We start from the raw sequence: 20,612 nt of genomic DNA, 5'->3' as shown, positions 1-20,612 counted from the left end.
ATAACTAAAGCTTGAATTGATTAATATTTTACACAAATGTTTTCCGTAAATAATATTTCATATTTAGGAAAAATATTTTGCTACACAATTAGCAATAACAACCGTTTTCAATACCTAATCATTAGCAGAAATAATCTAAACAAAAGATTTAATAAAATAAATCATTTCCCTAGAAGATCAATTTATATTATTAATGTTTCAAAAAAATAATTCATATTACAGTAAATATTTGGATTTACTAAATCTTTATCTTGAAATTATCTTTTCTCATGAACCGGGTTAACCCATTTTGATGTAATACAATAAACGAACGCGTGATAATAATACGCAGTTGGCCAGTGGGTATTTAAGGAAAAGCTTGATAAAGATGGCGTTCAGTTCGCTTTGGAACGGTCAGTGAGACACATGTGTGTTTATCCGAACGCACGAAAACTAGTGGAGGAGACGGGAGCCATCATCATTCATCACTGTGAATTTGATCATTCATTGCGCATGCGATAATATTGTGGAATGGTTGTTTACTACGCGAATATTTTCTTAAACAATGAGTGTTCATAGTTAGTGTTAAAAAAAACATACGTACATTCCAATCGTGTTTCAAGTGTGATAAAAATAAAAATCAACAAAATGAGTGGAAGTAAGAGCAACTTCAATACTAAGATTGCGGAGGACGAGAACGTCGACTCTGGTTTTCTATCTGGACCTATAGACGTGTTACCTGGTGATGAGGAGTCGGAGCCCGTGCCCGAGCCTGCTAGTGAGGATAAGAAAGTGAAAAGTGTAAGTGCCGTGCAGCCCAGCGATAGCGAGTACGACAGTGGTATTGTGTGCATATCGGAGCTGGTGTCGAGCGTGCAGCTCACTGACACACAAACCCCACACATCGCCGTATCACCTCCTGAGCAGAAGAACATCCCACCAATCACCCTATTCTTCACGCCGGACGAACAGGGAGATACGTAAGTGTAACAGTAATGTACTAACTAGTAAAAACGTCATGACTACTAATGTTTGAACAAACAACATAAGTACTTAGTAGGTAAATAGCACCTTTACACCATTTACTGACCAATTTTTTATAGCTTTGCTTAAAAAACATTGGTAGTTGATGGAGGTAGTACCTAATCCATTTCTATTTTTACTTTTAATTGACTTTAGCAGTTTATCTGTAAAATGTGTTCTAAAAATACTGAGCAAGTAATGCTAACAAGTGTGAAGCGACTTTATGTTGCAATGAGCATTATGTACCAACTGTTCTAAATGGTTTGGAAAATGTCCACCTCGGAGAAACAAATCAATGGTTTATAACTTATTTAATATCAAGGAAGAACAATGGCATGCAGTGTAATACCTGTTATCAATGTATATCCAACAAGATAATGATTATATCAAGTGAAAGTCTAAACAACATAACATCTAGATTCACTATGTAAATGTGAATAAGCTGAGCACAGATACTAGCAGGTCAAGCTACCCAAAACTCACAATTTTCAATCTTAGTACCTTTGGAATAAAGTTGAAACTGCATTATAGGTACAGTTAGGTCTAAAAATCTGCACAATATTCCTGTATAGTGTATAAACATATTACCTATTCACCATCGCTTTTGACTGGTACATAATGTTGATTGCAACATAGTGATCAGTACATAGTTGTGAAATAAACTATTAATTAGTTACATGATTATATGACTGATTAGATAATATGGTACTGTATCAGACACATGCAATATACATGATCACTAGCAAATTTAAAATTTCCCATTATCAGTGCTGTGTTTTACAGCTAAACACTGATAAATCTGGGAATAACCACATTTAGTATTGATTCACTCGCACAATGTTGATGAAGCAATTACATTGTTTGAAAAAGTACCTTATCTTTACATTTATTAATCTAATGCCAACAACAGTGGATTTCCCTCAAGGTTTTTAATTACAACATGTCATTTACACCTGGAAAATGTTATTCTCAGTGTTGTTGTTTAGATATTTCTATGCAGCACTTCAAGAGGTACCTACTTGACATAAAAAATCATAAGTACTTAGTAAACAAATGTTCCACTTGGCTCTAACTATCTAAAAAGTATGTTTATTGCTTTGGTTACATGTCAAGTGGCTAAACTCTAAATCTGATGGGTGTTGATGATGCAGCATTTTATGTATTCTTGTGTTTCTGACCCAATTTGTTTAATGTTCAGTTAAAAATGATAAAAATCAAACTTATTTGAGGACTAAAACTCTATACATATAGGAAAACCAATGTTTGTTTTGTTTTAATAAAATAATTAGGGATAAAGATGACTGGAAGCAGGTTCTTTATGTTTATGAATAATTTTAGTTAAATATCATAAACACTGGTTGTCCCCACTAGGAAGTCAACATTTCCTTCACTTATTACATCATTAGCATTGGTAAACAGTTCCTACTACAAGCATGTTGATAAACACAGGTCCGACGCACACACGCGCCGTGCGCAGTCCAAACTTATTAATACAATAATTCGTAAGCAATGAATGCTTTCTTGCAATCCATGATAGTGGGAATTAGCATGAATCAGATACCGTTTATCTCGCGTAGTAAGATCTAGTAACGTCAGCTGCGACAGCTAACGCCCGTTACGTGTAGAGACCTCTAGAATGCTACGAGTGTTGAATGGGTTTGTTATGGCACCCACTAAGTTCACGCGGGCCCCACTCGCACTACGCGCACGCATCGTCGACCGGTCTAATACCGTAAAGGTCGCCATCCTGTCACCTTCTATATTTAGAAAAATCAATCGGATTCACTGGTACCGAAGCTCTCTAACGAAATCATTCATCCCTTGTTACAGACAATTACACATAGCGGCAGTGCACGGATGCGTAAAATCAGTAGCAACACTCATAAGAATATGTCCGAACAAGATGTTTTTGGACTTGGCCAACGACGATGGACACACAGCGCTACACCTCGCTGTGATGAGTGGAAATGCCGTGGTCACCAGGATGCTAGTGCACGCGGGACTCTCGATCGAAGCGAGAGACAGGCTAGGAGAAACAGCCCTACACAAAGCATCGACAAAAGGCAATGTAGAATGTCTACAAGCGCTACTTGCGCCGGTGCCTGAATTCCCATCAAGGAAGCTAACTACAGTACTGAATCAAAAGAATTATAATGGTAAGTACCACAATTTGGATTAACCAGATAGAACTATGACCTCAGTATTATTAGTTTATAATATTACAGTGAATTCCATTATCAATTAGTTCCTTGTAGAGTAGGTAAGCACCATTTTTTCCATTCACGACATCTGATAGTCTAGGTAGTTATACGTATAGTAAGAAATGACATCATCTGCGTGGTTTTTAGTCTTGTTGCAAAGAAGAATTGTTAAAGGTGCTCGAATATTTTGTGAAATCTTCCGTAGCACTCCCTGATTGAGATAACCGCAAAGCCAATAATGTTCCGGCAACACTAAATAATATCGGTTTATGAGCACCACGACCTGACATCATCCATTGCGGCGATGACCTCAAGCGTGTTATTGTTGAGTTGCCCCTTGTAAGTTCAAACCTTACGTTCAATGACTGCTAGAAAAAATACTACCGTAAAGGTATTTCGAGAATCTTCATCGCCTTCTCCTTCGATAGAAAACTAATCACACTAAAACTTCCAGTAAAACCAGGAGACCGCGACATTGTTATAAAAAATATACATTGCTGACATTTGATGATTAAGCATAACCCGGTTGAAAAACTTGATTCTATGTTCTCATACGTCTACCTACTTACACAACATTAAGGTTCGTAGCAGTTCATCTGAATCATGGCCTCTGAGAGTAAAAACCCACTCAACGGTTTTTCCAGGTACAGGCAGTGCACAAAATGTTTTGTTCATAAAAACGTAGTATTGCAGCCTTTTTTGGTCTTATTACATGGTCCCATCTAATTCTTAGGCTCTTACACAAACTGACCCATTGACAAATAATCAGTTCAAATGAGCTTCACCTGCAGCGAAAACGGTAGTTTCTTTTTTTACATAACAATGCACTAATCTTGTGGTAATAAATCGTATACATAATATGTGAATAGACTTATTAAAGCTTATATAAGACGCATCTTTTGTAAGATATATGAAGTAGTTACCCTTCAAGTGCAATGGCATTGTCCTTGCACTATCTAATTCTTGTTCCGGACACAAACCGGCACGAGATCTCGTGTAGAAAAAATACGGAGCTTCTCTAGGATCTATTGAAGTCGTGGCTAGGATCAACTAGAACCTGTTTCCTATGCTAAACAAAGAAGTCGCGCATTGTTTACGTGTGAACGCACCGTGCCCATGAGGCTACTTGTGACGTCCGTCAAGGTCTTGATTACGCTCAATGCCATTACAACTGTATGTGCGAAGCCCCTGGCCATGCTGGAAAGTGCCCCAGTTGCAGAAATCATTTTCTAATAACTCTAATTCACAGTAAATCAAATTAGGAATTCCCTGCCTCTGTAAACTGCATTAAAAAGATAATACTTTACGCTCTTTAATGGCTGGTTTTCCCAAGCTAACAAACAACACACCAACCTGATATAAAAGAATTTTGGCTCTACCTCTGTACGTATTTGCATATGTATTTATTTGACACGATTGTCGACCTTGCGAAAACATTTTGGTAAACTTCATGTTATGTTCGAAAGCTTAATTCATAAATAGTTTGTGCGAGCGCGTGGGGTCAAAATTTCTTGCTGGCCTATTGATCAGATTGGCCGCCGAAGTGGATTGTGAGATTATCGAGTTCAGAGGCTGTCGGCAGTTGGCTGTTGGGTATTCCCAGCGTTACGACGAGCCGGTCGCGTAACGAACGAACACGGACGGCCGCTCACCGAGTGAAAGCAAACTTTTTGGTACCGTGTAACGCCCCTAGACCAGCGCCGAGCGGCCCGTACACATGACTTGGGTTACCCCGACCATTGTTCGAGTGTTAATTGAAAAGCTATTACGAGTATGCTAAGTAGGCGACACGGCGAGATGGTTTTTCCTGATGGGACAATTTCAATAACTTATGAATGTTGTAGCGCCAACGCGTACGCTATCTGTATATTTATTGCCGATTTATTTTTAAACGACAAACAACTTCTTTTAATCTCGAAAAGTAATAATATTCTTTGTCAATATATTTTTCAAAACACCAGTACGAAGCGATATTTGCATAGGTATACAAGTTCTTCTTCTTAATGCGCCAATAGTCGAAGGTAAGCATAACCCAGGAAAACCGCAATCGTTTGGCATTGCGTCGTTCACATTGATGTCAGTGCTCTGAACAATGGTAGCTGCATGATGCTGATGGCCCGGGCAATACCCACGTGAAAGTGTGCCTCGCCACGGTTACATACGGACGGAAATCCCAAGCGCGGCATGTATTATGAACATGTTACGTGGGACTGTGGCGCACTTTCTAATTATATCGCCATCTCAAATAACTCTGTCAATTTTAAAATGTATCTGCTTGTCATTTACCTGCGGATGTACAACTATTTTCTTGACTGTACATTACACTAAAGGCAAGGCTAACAGCACCCAGTGCGTGCAGTGACCGCTTAAAAATTCGGGAATTTCGGAGATTCCGGTTTCTTAAATGTTCTGCTAAGCATGTAACATACCTAACTTGGAACTAATTCAGAGTGCTGTATCTGTTCTTAGTTTGTTCTGGCCAAGGTGCGTTTTTGCTATCCAAGGACAACAACTCTAATTGTTATTTTATTTGGATTTCCCACAGACGTAAATAGCAGATTTAAATAATTGGTATTAATAATCGTAATCGTAGTACTGTGGCATTAATTATATGCGTCAAAGTAATTTTCTAAGCTATTGCTCTAGAGACTCATTCGTTAGTGTAAGGGCAAGCATTAAAAATATATGCATAAGTAACATAATATGCATATGCATAAGTACATGACAAGTACCAAGTTATCACATGTTTTATTTCTTTAGAATCTTCTTGATAAGTAGATACGTAGATATTGGACAATCAAACAAACAACACAAAGGTCGATTGGTGACATTCAACCTGGAATAATTCATTCACATTCCGAAATAATCACTTATCTGCATGTTTTACGATCATGTTTGAAGAATCGTTATCTACATAGGTGAGCGCTTGTAAACCGTTGCTATCTACCTGTATTAAACCCTGGTACCGTTTATATAAAACTTGGGGTTTTCCGACACTCAACCTGGTTTTTCAATGTCCTGCGACGCAATTTATTATCATGAAAATTTCAACACCTCTTTGCAAGTTTACGTCACACTTGTTGAGAACTGATCTTGTAAACATAGGTTCAGCCATTTATAGTATACCTGTATAAAGTAAAATATTTAAATATTCTACACTATCCTGTGACACTCGAATGGCGTAATTTTAATAATTGGAAGTTCCTATGAGGAAAATAAACCGAATCATACTTGCGTCGCCTAGGTAGTCAAGAACTTAACGAATCCGACGGCATTATACCACAATCAAACGCGTAGACTTCTAAAAAGTCGAAGTGACGTCTCCTGCCTGCGCGTGCATACATTGTCTGTAACCTCGTGCCCTCAGCCGCTCAGCTCATTGAACAGAAACAGAATGGTAGCGTGTAGGACAGTTAATATGCGACGTTATTCCCCATGTTTGTACAAAATTACCCAAACCGGCAAACGACAGCTGCGACACGTCAATTAATTTATATTTATGTAGAAAATTTTGTTGAGAGTTTAGTCGTGAGCTCTGTTTGCAAGGCAACCTGGGTTTTTACAAGAAAACCTGTTGAAACGTCGCCGCCGTCGCCAGGGTTCCGCATGGATATTTTGAAAATGTCCGCTCGCGACAACCGAACGTTGCGGATGATGCAGCCGCTAAATATAGTTTGGGGCACATCAATGTGGCGTCGGGGCCGATTCAAGCGGGAGCATATTCAAATATCTGATGTATATTTGTAGAATCTTGATTAGTAAAACCTTTCTGTTACCTAGTCATTAAAGGAATTTTACTTTTAATAGATGGCACAATTCATGTGCCAACGCATGGGCATTACCCTGGGTATAGCTGCGGTTAGCACCGACTGCCTACCGTTCGTTAGCTACGTTTATGATTCGTTTCGTAAATAAGGAAAAAATGTTCTTCCACAAAAGCTTACAGTATATTACATAACAAGCAATTTTATTACGACTCTTTTATTTTGAAAATACTTAATTAATAAGTAAACTATGGGAAATACCAAGAACCGACATTAAACTAATAAATGTAAAAATTCCACCGCGAGTTCAACGGCCATTGCTAGTTAATGGTCATAGAAATTAGGGAGGTTAGTGTCTGAATGATATACGGAAATAGTGAAAATCGAGTGGTAGCGCGCCATATTTGGCGAGGACAGTTGAGGCGCGTGCGTCGCCAGTCGCTGAGCCGCGGCCGCCACATTGTTGGGAAAACCCCATCAGGCCGCCGCGCCCGCCCCGCCGCCCGCCACCCGCGGCCCGCGTGACGACATCGTACACATGCCACTACCGAAGTACTTGTACCCAGTTGATCCGTCTCACAGTCACGTCAGCTGGCGTGAACGCTGCGTAGCGCAACGGCAATGTTTTGATTACGTACTTTTTTTTTCAGTTCCCACGAATAGGTTGTAGGTACTTGGAGGAGTATGACTTGTCAACAACTGAATTAGTCTTAATGTATCAGCTATTTCCGCGACCAGTTATTTTTACTTAAAAATGTGAGACTGAAAACTCTCCCCTCTCTTACGCATACATTTGATCAACATATGAAAACAAATTATATGAACAATCGGGGGCGCTGTTCGTATTTACGACATCTCTAACATTACATCATTTGTATTTTTGGATGTCCCCATCGGTTCAAACAGTAGTTATGTATAAGAATTTCAAAATTGTTATGTACGCCGGCTATGTAGGAAATAACATGCATGTCAAGGTTTCTGGGATCCCCGCTGTGTCAATATATGACCTAAAAATATCCAGCATGGCTCACAAACTTTCCTAATGCAAAATTTTCCGATCGTCATTTCCTCAGTAAACAACGAAACATGTTTCTATAACAAATATGAAGTTGTTGTTTGTCCTTCTAAGTTAGTATCGGTCAGCTTCCTTCTAAATCTATGTGAACTGTACATCGTGGCCAACACTACTGTCCTCATTACCAACTAATCTGTAATCTAATCTCGCGTACTTATTGCACTTTGATCTTGGGTGGTTAGATCTTATTTTATTAATGTAAACTGTTGGTACATGACTCGTTGGGTGTTTTTTAGAAGTATATCAAAACATTGTAATTTACGCGCGTGCTGGGTAACGTAGAAACACCTTACGTTGAAATACTTCCAATGTAATCTCGTTAAGCAAACATTGACACACTGACATGAAGATTTAGGTTAGCATACTATAGGTACCTCACATTATATTCTTAAAGCGTGGATGTTAAAAGTTACCCGAGTTGTTAGTTTCTGCAGGCCGAACCCGAAATACCAGACAAAAGCAGTCTTTAACTACGTCCGCAATGTCTGCGAGATAGATATGTTTATATGTATATGAAGCCTACCTAAATTCCTGAGCTTTAAAAAGCGCTCGGCCGTTTTAGCGAGCGATCTATTTTAGATACATTTGGATCGGTTCCAGCTGTACGCAGTACGATCATTATGGACCATTCCTATAAACAATGTTCTCCGTTTTCGCACATTGTACTCGCTGCGAGCTTGTGCTCACAAAATTATGACGGTATGTGAATAAAAACTTAGTGTTTCACTAAACTATGTGGGTAGTCATGTCATACAAATCTAGGTAATTTGACTTTATGACAGGTACCCGCCTGAATATAATTCTTATGTTATCTCCATTCTCTTATACCTATATCCAGTTCTTGACACAAAACATGTTAATTTTCAAAATATTGAATTTTAAACTACCAGTTGCTTACGTCATACTATCTTATTATAAGTATGCGTAATATATTGGAACAAGTTTATATTGCGTGTGATTAAAGCTACAATGAAACTGTTTATACCTTACTGACTAGCTTCATTCTATTTATTGGTAAAGAATTTTAATGTAAATGCCAATATTTTACTTTGAGTAAAAAATCATTAGCTTTTACTTTCGTTACTTCGTATAGTTCTCAAAGATCAGAATTTGCTAAATCATTTCGTTATTTATTTATCGTTCACAAATTCCCTAATAAATCAAATAGATTAATATTTATCGCTAGATTTATCGGTGTAGGTACCTAAATTGTTTTTCACTAAACATAGCTATTGCATATACGACACGTCAATCAGTTCGTGCGTACCGAATTGACCTTATTATTATTTACATGATGTACTTGATGTACTCTGTAATAATCAGCTGGTAGTGGAACTTAACAGTCTTCTTTCGTTTGTTACAGGACAAGCGTGCGTACACCTAGCCACATCAGCGGGGCACCTCGTCGCGCTACAGACCCTAGTGTTCTATGGAGCCGATATCAAAGCAAAGGTAAGTTCATCATCTTCTAAAAATGAACGTTCAGTCCAAACAAACTTATTGTTTATTAGATTTTTTGTTTGTTCGAGTACATAAGCCAGCAAACAAAAGGAAAAGTGTCTGTTGCTATGAACAACTAGAACACTAACCACAAAATGAGTCAACGCGGACTCGGGCCGCTCCGAACACCTCGTGGGGAACTCGGCTTGACAATATTCCAGAGCGCAAATAACTAACATCATTGGACAACCCGTTTCTGATTAATGCGGTTAATTCTTGTTAATTTTAACGGGGAAAAGGTTAAAAATAATGAGGGGATAATCCGCGAGTGAGTCGACGACACTACTCATAACAAAATAGTGGAAAAGACAGACCGGAATACCTCTTAGATCAAACAGACGTGAATCATTTTTCTTCTATTTTCAACCGGAACATTTGTTTGTGATGACAAACACTGGCATCTGATTCAAATATTTCACATATTTCAAATCCTGCATAAGTATTTGTCAATATTGTACAAGATGCATGCGTACTTAGGTTTACAGGGAAAACTAAATAACTCAAGCAAAGTCCGTAGTCACAGTATGTCGCCTTGACGGCTACGATGGAAAACCCATTGCTACGGTATACGTGTTAATCTGCTGATAGTGCGGTATCTCTTACGTCGGGGTTTTTTGTATTTGTGCACCATTTCTGTTTAGCAAACAACGTCATGATGTTTATTTCTCCAACTAACGACTCTGCTCACTTTGGTATCTTGGTCGGCCGGTCGGCCATATTCTTCCGTAAATGATGATTAAGAGGCGTCCCCTACTACTCATACTGATGTTGCCTTTAAATTTGGAAGTTCGTGACTTGTGATCGAATTCAAATTAAGACTATGATTTCTAGATATTGTAACTTTATCTAAAAGTTTTTTTTAAAGCATAGCTAATAGCCTTTTTCTCTTGTGTTCAGGAAAACTTAGCGGGATGGACAGCACTACACATTGCTGCGCGACGCGGCGATGTCCGCATTGTGAAGTACCTGCGGGAACGGTACGGAGACGAGGTGACACAAGCGCGTGACTACGCACAGCGGACGCCGCGCCGCCTCGCTAAGAAAACTCCTGCCGCTAGCGAGTTCAGCAAAGTCGCCGACGACAGCGACTCAGACTCCAGCTCTGACGATGATGTAAGTAATCAGATTACCTTTGCGACAGTTACTGTCCGATAGTCACTTTGGGGAAGCCCACGAATACAGGTGTACATCGTCTAATCTCGTACATTTTATCTCTATTATTTACCCAATATTTCATATTGTATGTAGATTACACACGCACTAAACCTAAACCTTGTGATGGAAAATCCCAATGTTTTGTACTTCGAATATTATATTTGTTATTGAAAATAAAATTATTGTAATCTGTCGCGAGGCATTGAATGACAAAACAATGTGAAGCGTCTTTTGCAATGTGATTATACATTGATCAGTTGAGCACTGGAATAATAACTCCATGCGCCATGACGAGCCACTAATGTTACCTGCTCGCAGTTCAGTTCCCATCGTTATCACAATTACGAGAATAAATATCCTTAAATTTAGTTATGCGCCGCATTCCAGCTATACATTTTTTCCTGTAACCTTACAACTTTATCGGGAACGCAGTTTTAAACGTGTGAAGTATACAGATCCATCACACGAGTGTGTGTAGTAAATAAAGTGTCTGGCGCGTTATCAGCGTGTGGGTACAATGTCCTGTGTGGCGAGAGTACTAATGTCTCGTTATCTCCACAGATGTACGACAGCGACAGCGAGAGCCTGTACGAGAAGCTAGTGCGGGACACGTGCGGGAACACGGTGAAGGGGTACTGACAGCGCGGCGCCACGCCCCGGCCACCCGCCCGCGCCAGCTAGCGCCCGGCAGCCACTCCGCGCCAGCTGGCCGCACCGCGCCGCCTCCTCACTACACAGCGCTTAGTTACAATGCCCGACCCGGCCCGACCCGGCCCGACCACTCCGTACCAAACTTTGTAACAAATAGATCTGAATATTACTTCCTTGCCGACACGACCGCGCACACTGACCAACACCCAACTTGTATTTGTTGCATGAATTAGGTTTATCCACAGTTACTGCAGATCTGTCATTAATTGTAAACATGCAATTAACTGCTACAGGTTCTTCCACTGTAACTACAAACCCTAAAGATATGTGACTGAAGCGAAAGGTAATCATACAAGTATATGATCCTATATAAGTCACAATGATGTGTTGGTCAACAGAATCAAGTTTAGTATTGGTCGGTGTGTGTTTGTATAGGCGAGGATTTAGTCTTCATTCTCATTTGTAAATATTTCGAGGGGAAGAGATGTTGCAGAAGGAAGCCACGGCCCACGGTACACAATGCTGGGACAGCTCCGGAAAATATGATGAAGTGATAATTGTACGGATTTGCCCTCTATTTGTTTCACGGGACAAATGTATATGTAGTGATTGGGAGTTTGACTGGTCCGCAGGACGCGGAGTCCCAGCGCTGTGTACAGTGACGCGCAAATTAGATCTAAGTTATTTGTAAGACTCATGTACAGTCGCGGAAAGAATGTTAAGTTTAGAAAATTATTTAAATACATAGTCTAATGCCTGTAAAAATTGTTAAGTATTTGTATATTTATTTAGAATCGAATAAATGTTGTTCACAATATAACTTTGGTATTTTATTGTCCGTGCTGCCTACTAATGTTCTTTCCGCGACTGGACAGGTGCCTTACTGCTATATTGATAAAAGTTTGCCACACAATATACTCGTGTATAATGTGTATGACACGAGACATTTTATGAGTATAGCAGCTGTTAAAATAAGTGATATAATTTGGGCTCTAGGTGTACCATCTTACTTAGAAATGGCTTTATTTAATTTGGAGCCAGTTTGGCTGGTGCTCTTCCTTTGATAATTGGGGTTTTGGTTTAAATTTAATTACGAGACAATCAAAGTACCTATATATTTTTTATCAACATTGTAATATGGAACATCCTGGATACAACGATATGAACTCGTTGTTCAAGTTGTTTGTGCATAATTCATATAATTTGAGCCTGAGATTGGGACGATCGTAATTTTTAATTATTTAGATTTTCATGGCCGGTTGTAATATGTTGGCAGGCATCCTTCCAGTCCGTGGGGTGACGCTAGGTATGAGAACAATTTACATTAAATGTAAACAACAGCTCAGAGAATCCTCAGACAGCTTCACTAGCGACATCGCCTCGGCTCGTGTTGCCTGCCACCATACTCGTGAACATTCAATTATTATGTTCAACATGTTAGTTATACTGAGAGTATAACCTTTACGCAACAACATCTTAGTCTTGCCCAAACTTTCGGCAGAAAGTAGGTGCTAAGACTAAGTTATCTTATTATTTTTATATGTTCGGCCATGTTACTATAAACATAAGGCATTTATCAGTGCCACTCTTACCTATATATTTTACTTTTATAAACAGTAGATTGTAACAGCGATACTCCGGTTGACACGCCCCGTGTGGCCGAGTTGGCTGCAGCGGTCCACGACTATATTTAAAATATTAACCGGGATTGCGCAGTTAGAGTATCGCTGCTCTAGGGTAATGTCTATGCCTATTTCCTAGAATACAGGCATTATATACTTTATTTAGTAGTACATGTGCGCAGTGGCGCCACGAGGCTTGTTCGTTACAGCAACACATGCCAAATAGCGTATCCTAGGTATAAGAACATAAGGTAGACCCAGAGCTGCTGGCGGGCGGCGCGGGCCTCGTGGCGGCCACGGCACGTTATAATGTTGTGCACTCGGCTGCTGAATGTATGGCAGTTACTCGGAAGTTATGCAACGAACGTCGGTGTTAGCCGCCTCTTAGTATTTAGCTTTCTATGGTAAACTACTTACACTTTGTTCTCTAGCGTGTATATGTATATTGTATCGTATATATCGTAGGAATACTCCCCGACACCCGACACTAGCTAATGTTCACTCGGGCTGTTAACTGTTACTCAACTTCGCTAGTCTAAAAGCTGCCCAACGATTCTCCCAAAGTAGAAACTATGCTGTGATACACTTTTTTGCATTTTCATGTTATTTCTTCAATGTATTTAACAGTAGGTAAGTCGACGCAAGCAAAGTGACGCCATACATTCAGTACTTGAGATGCTCTACTATAATTTATTAGAAAATAATTGTTATTGTAATCCATGTTTAATATTATAATTGAATAAAATTCTTGTTGAATTACATATGTATGTATATTTAATTAACGTAGGACGTATAACTAAGCGCATTATTTTATATTGTTGTCAGTTTATACATATTGATAATACAATACGAATTATAACCAAAATCAAAAGGTTTTACTTGTTTTCTGTACCCTTGTTAGTTCTTGTGTTAAAACTAATACACATGCAGTGATGTGTTCCCTCACCGGCGCCGGCGTTGGCGCCAGTATTACAATCAATCGGTTGTTCTTAAAAGCAACTGGCAACACTGACGTTAGTCATCAATTTGTAGCGTAATATGAATCAGAGGAGCCATTGAGCATACATGGGATATTCTGGCTAAGACAGATGATATCATTACTTTAATTGAAAACAATAAATTGACACAAGGTTCCACGTGCCAGCCACTGTAGTTCAAAAATCCTTCGATCATTATTATGGAAGCAAAATTCATAGCATGAAAATTGGCTAAATTTGGTTAGTTGAGAAAGTAAATGTCCTATTATACTACTACCCACACCTTCCCGTGCAAGGGATAAAATAAGTAGGGCAATACCTCCAGTTTTTAGTATCTTAGTACAACTTCAAAGTACAAAGAAAACATACAAATGGTAAGCTATATAACAGATACAAATGCAATCTAAATAAATGCATTACTGTATAATTTTAAACGTAACGACACTAGTTTTGGTGCGTTCAGATTAGACAATGCGCCGCTTGCGTGTCGCTCGAGAACAGTGGCGTACATTTACAAGTTGTCAATAATCTCAGAAACAATTAAAGACACGTGCATCGTTAAATCATAAATGTGTAGTCTACATTCAATATTTAGGTATGTAGATAAGGACAGCAAATATAATCAATGAGCATTTTGAGACAAAACAACGTTTGAAGCCACAGACCGACGTCTGGGAGACAAATGTTATGTTTTAATCTGGCTCCTATATATATTGCACCCAATCTTACTATCAGTAGACTACGTAAATAGGAGAATTTCCAAGAACTCGTTATATCTAAGGTCATGTCACTTTGATAAAGACAAATTATAAAGAACCCTACATAGTAGACATATACCTACCTACCTAACATTTATTTTAGTGTTGTAACAAATGTAAATGACGACCTCCAAGTACTATACACATACCTCATATTAATTAAAAAGTTGGTGCATAAGCCCCATAAGGGATGACCTGTTTCGCAGTGGACGATTTTCGGTTAACGCTGGTGATGAGCGAAGAGATGGATTTAGTTACAGCAACATTAAGAACTATTCTTCTTTAACTATTCATACGTAATGATTTGTACTGTACAGTGCAAATGTGTAAGCACCTTTCTGTGCGTAGGTAGTTATTCTACTTAATGTAGAATTACATTAAGTATAATGTTACGATTACATCGTGACCCTATACCCCGCCTGATACAGCTATGTAAATGCCTACGTAGGTTGAAAAAATAAGACTCATACGAGGATGATAATGTTTAATATTATCCTTAAATGCAAAACTTTGAATGTTTCCAATCTTTTATAGATGAAAATATAAATAGTATTTGAATAAAAAACGCCAAAATATTTGAGCGGAACTGGAGAGGATTCAAAGTTACGCACAGAAATCGCCAATATGTAGATAGTCCACTGCTTGCTCTGCTCTGCTCTGCCTGAAAGAGCTTTCTATAAAGTCGCTGCTTTAAGTTCAAGTTCTATAGTAACTTATTCTAGTCGTTTTTTGATCTGGCTAATAACCCTTTACCGACCCAGAGGGTTCTCGTATTTAGTTCCCAAGATATTTGATTCCGCGCAAAATTCATACCAGAATTATTAACCCTGTAAAACATTATTATTTTAGGGCTCACACCCTATTGTCCATTGCCTATGGATCAGTAGTGCCACGGGCAAGATTTTGTTACAGCATTATTTTAGAAGATTTGGGCAGTACTACAATAAATAATCTATGTCTAGGTAGATACACATCTACAGTTTTACAGTACACGGTGATCGTGGGCAGCGACGATCAATAAAATATTGTATGTATGTACAATTAATTCATTAAAACGTTCCTAAGTCACGCCGATGTCTCAGCGATGACATGCGCCCCTCGCAAGTGGAGCATTCGTTAGTTCGTTATATATATTTACCATCTACACGTATGATGGTTTATACAAACTGACCCTGGTATCAGTAGGTATCCGATTCCCGAATATCATCTGGCTACAGTTTAATGTCACAAGTTCATTCGGAATGATCAAATAACAATTTTTATTTGTCCATTTTATTGATAATCGAGTGATTGCAAGTCCAACTGCCGTGGAAAAAATTAAAATATGTTCCAGGCTCCAACCAACTTTTTACGTTCCAATACGTTGCATTCATCTTTTAACATATTTCCATCTGCCCCTTTAGTCACATCAAATTGGATGTCCCCGATGCCCCCCGAGTCAATCAGCGCCCGTCTTCCTTGTTTCTATAACAGTTTGTGATTGTCTTGTCCTGCAGCTATCAGATAGATTTCTGGAGGTATCTATTCCCTTTTTGTTAGTTTTTTATTTTACCGTTTCTTAAGCTTTTCTACATACTTATTTGAAATCCGTTACTTGATCATTTCTATGATTGATTTTATACAGCGTTAGAAAAAATGTTGACTGTTATAGAGAATGCCATATGGCATTAAGTTCGCCTTATGTCCCAATATTTTATTGTATTGTATACATTAAAGATTAAGTAAATAAATAAAAAGGATTCAAACTTTTACACTACCACGGCTCAGGTGTTTTCATCGGGTATAGGAAAGCTTCATATAATAATTTATGTGTGAACAGGATAATGATTTTAAGAAATATATTTAAAGGCGCCACTTTTCGAGTACAACAGATGAAAAATATTTTCACCAGCCTCATTTTCGTGAGAACGTTAAGTGGGTACATAGGTAATCGTCTTTCGAAGGACATTAGGTAACTGCTATCCGGTTGAAATTAGCAATTAATTCAGATTCCGCTAAAATATGCATGTTTTCTAAATGCAGAATCGTACTTTAAAAAGACACATAAACTTTCGAGCTGAAATACATTTCTACACAATTCATTAGGTGGTATTTTTGTCAGAAGACATCAATTGCTACCCAGTTCTATGTAACTCTATTTGGCTGTGCGTTACCAGATTTGGTAATAATTCAATACTAGTTTAGTTGAGGATATATATTTACATACCTGTTTGGGAAAAGACAGGAGCATTTCACCGTCGTTATATACAGGGTGACTTTGAATTCGACGTATTCCTCTCGGGAGGTGATGTTACAACTAATTTCCTACAAAATTAGCCCTGAGGTCCTTGGGCGGAAAGTGGCTAGTTTCTGAGATATTCAACATTTTTGGTTTTGGTAAAAAAATCCCGAATTGATTACAAAAACATCAATAAATAAAAAAATACTGGTTGGATTTTAGTTATTTTAGTTTTAATCAGTTGCCAATACATCAGTTATCATTTATAAATACTAATAATGGCAGAAATATCATTCGTTTTAAAATAGCAAGTAATTTCCTATGAAATTTTGTTTTGTTTCACTAATTTGGTCAATAGATAACTGGATTTATTTAAAAAAAAATATATGACACTAAGCGTACAAACTATTAGAAAAACTTCCTTGGTTTATTAGCTACCCAGAAACGTAAAAATATTTACAAAATTCCCAAAAACAAATGAATTAATTGATGATAAGTAGAGCGTAAAGAGAAAAGCGCAATTTCAAAAACATCTTAATTTGCAAAATTTTGTTCAAAATGATCTTCCCTACGACGAATACATGCCCAAACATACTTCCTTATCACTATGACGTTCACTCTTGGGCTGAATATGCGTCTTATTTCGTCACTATGTTTCGGAGAAGAATTTCGATGCCCGGCCAATTCCCTCTGCATAAACAAGGGACTTCATGTAAAAATCAACCAGCGTTAGATTCTGGACACCGCGCTTGCGATGTAGTTGGACCCCCATGCCAATACAACGCCTGGGAACCAAGGTATCCAACCATTGCCCCACAGTAGTTCGATAGTGCGCTGGATAAACTATCACAATATCCATTATTAGCTACAAAAAAGTCAACAAACTCCGAAAAAAGCAACCCATCGTTAGCGCATACGGTTTTAATTCAAATGTTTGCAGGGGTATCATAAATAATTATTTGATTGGACCCTACTTTTCATCCAACAATTTAAATGGTGAGAATTATGAAAAAAAATTGAGGAATGTGCTAGGGTCATTGTTTTAAATTTGAATTTAGAAACAAGATGAATTAACTTATTCTACTTATTGAATTAATTTATTAATTTGATTGACGAATTTATTCCACATGACGATTGTCAAGTGCATTATCGAACTACTGTGGGGCAATGGTCGAAAACATTGATTCTCAGGCATTGGATTAGTAGGGTGGTCCAACTACATGGCATGCACAATGACCAGAACCTTCGCCGGCCGATTTTTACATGAAGTCCCTTGTTTATACTGAAGGAATTGGCCGTGTATCGTAATTCTTCTCCGAAACATAGTGACGAAATAAGACGCATATTCAGCCCAAGAGTGAACGTCATAGTGATAAGGAAGTATGTTTGGGCATGTATTCGTCGTAGGGAAGATCATTTTGAACAAAATTTTGCAAATTAAGATGTTTTTGAAATTGCGCTTTTCTCTTTACGCTCTACTTATCGTCAATTAATTCATTTGTTTTTGGGAATTTTGTAAATATTTTTACGTTTCTGGGTAGCTAATAAACCAAGAATTTTTTTCTAATAGTTTGTACGCTTAGTGTCATATATTTTTTTTGAAATAAATCCAGTTATCTATTGACCAAATTAGTGAAACAAAACAAAATTTCTTAGGAAATTACTTGCTATTTTAAAACGAATGATATTTTTGCCATTATTAGTATTTATAAATGATAACTGATGTATTGGCAACTGATTAAAACTAAAATAACTAAAATCCAACCAGTATTTTTTTAGTTATTGATGTTTTTGTAATCAATTCGGGATTTTTTTACCAAAACCAAAAATGTTGAATATCTCAGAAACTAGCCACTTTCCGCCCAAGGACCTCAGGGCTAATTTTGTAGGAAATTAGTTGTACTATCACCTCCCGAGAGGAATACGTCGAATTCAAAGTCACCCTGTATAATTAGCGCATATCTAATTTACATAAAATAGGTACGTAGGTAGTAGGTACCGGCTATAAAATACCGAAAAGACCATTGGATATTCCACTATATAAATATTATCAATGTACGACAACAATGGTATTGTAGGTTTGTGCTTTTGTACATGGTAGCGACGGGGTTTTTCAAAAGAACAGTACGTACGGAAAAACAAATTAATACCCTTGTTAAAGGATATTTTGTTTATCGTAAACAAAATCGTAGCTTAATTACCTTTTGATATCAACTCTGTATTAATAGAAGATCATAGGTATTCCTATTGGAATTTACAACTAGGTAAATTATTTATATCAGTAGTTAGACATGCAATTAATAATTGCAGGGTAAATATATGTATGGAAAAAGCTATTCATTGGGATAATGCATTGTTTTTTTATTAATATGATTAGTCTAGAGTCTAGCCAAACTGAGTTATCGAAACCAACTTTAGGATTTACTGTTTTTCCCCACACATGAACAGCGGACTAGTGGTCACTGCTGACCAAAGGCCTCTTCTCGTACAAAGATGGAAGGCTCGGAACGGTACGGGTTGGCGATTTCAAACGTATAATTCGAAATTATAAGCCCTGGTTTTCCCACCATGTTTTCCCTCACCGTTTTTCAGCGGTGTCTAAATTAATTTAGAAAGCACATATAACTAGGAATTAGTCACATTGGTATTTGCCGTTGCTAGGTTTCGAACACACACCCTCAGGCATGAGAATCCTTAAACCTTCAGGCCAATACGACCGAGCTCAGTAGTAATGCTTGAGAATAAGGATTATTAATAAATCCCTTCTTTGAGTGCATGAGTTGAGTTCCTCCCTAGTTAGTCTAGTCTAAGTCTAAAATACAGCACGTTCTTAGTCAGTACCCTATACTTATTATACTCTTTGCTCAGTACAATCTTACAATAACGTCATGTAGGTATGTCATAAAAAAATAATATTTTTAAATCACATTGTAATAAACAAATACTGTACCTAACATTTCGTAGGTAGTAGGTACCACTTGTTGTATAGCGTGGCTGACTAGCTTCTGCAAGCGAGTTCGCTCGACAATTAATCTAAAGTCACGACTTTAGTTTAACAAGTTAACCGGTAGTGGAAAACGTTCTTAGGTCAATAAAATGTCCGGAGCTGTGGAGAACGTAACAGGTTACCGGGGCTCCAGCTCAAAGCAGGAGTAGGAACGGGGTGTTTTTAGTTAGTAAGAGTCTGACACGTCTTCTTGGCTCACCCCTAAGGTGGGAGGATTCATAGGATGATTCCCTCTCCCCTAAAAAGGCCAATAAAATGTAAAAACTTAAAGTTAAAGAAAATAAAGACGTAGTGCATCATCAGATCTAACCACGCGGTAGAACAGTCAACAAGAAATATTACCTGCACGCTTAGAGCAATTTGCAAAACTGAATCTATCAGAATCTTTTGCAATTGATACGCAAGCAGGGGCGCCTGCTTGTTGCTTTTATATTATGCGCGAATTTTCATCCAAGAACCACGCCACAAATAGGCCTTAACCATAGCAACTGAATTTCCAAAACTTGTCTGTGATTGGTAGCTTTCAATCAAAACAGTTTTATTTGTTAGAAAATTGGTACAGATAAGAAAATATTTATGAGATCCTCACATATCACCAGGTCAAACAAGCAAATATTTAATATCATAAATTATTAATTAACATTCATCAAATTTCATCAATTTCAAACTATAAAGGCTCTTT

At 38.0% G+C, this 20,612-nt stretch overlaps 1 protein-coding gene and 1 long non-coding RNA gene across 2 annotated transcripts; one reads left to right on the top strand and one right to left on the bottom strand.

Annotated features, from left to right (window-relative positions):
- Window positions 1-366: 366 nt before the first annotated feature.
- Window positions 367-13,841, top strand: LOC118264955 (NF-kappa-B inhibitor cactus). Its single transcript, XM_035577628.2, has 5 exons — window positions 367-959; window positions 2,833-3,158; window positions 9,406-9,494; window positions 10,440-10,655; window positions 11,259-13,841. The coding sequence occupies exons 1-5, from the start codon at window positions 628-630 to the stop codon at window positions 11,334-11,336; spliced, it is 1,041 nt and encodes a 346-aa protein (XP_035433521.1). The 5' UTR covers window positions 367-627; the 3' UTR covers window positions 11,337-13,841.
- LOC126912651 (uncharacterized) lies at window positions 4,302-9,398 on the bottom strand. The gene is made up of 2 exons (XR_007707318.1): window positions 8,891-9,398; window positions 4,302-8,854 (listed from the first exon to the last, which is right to left on the bottom strand). It is a non-coding gene; the product is annotated as an uncharacterized LOC126912651 (long non-coding RNA).
- Window positions 13,842-20,612: the final 6,771 nt, after the last annotated feature.

This window comes from Spodoptera frugiperda, chromosome 28 (genome assembly GCF_023101765.2).
Source record: "Spodoptera frugiperda isolate SF20-4 chromosome 28, AGI-APGP_CSIRO_Sfru_2.0, whole genome shotgun sequence".
Lineage (NCBI taxonomy): Eukaryota > Metazoa > Arthropoda > Insecta > Lepidoptera > Noctuidae > Spodoptera > Spodoptera frugiperda.
This window is presented reverse-complemented; position numbering and strand designations above follow the sequence as displayed.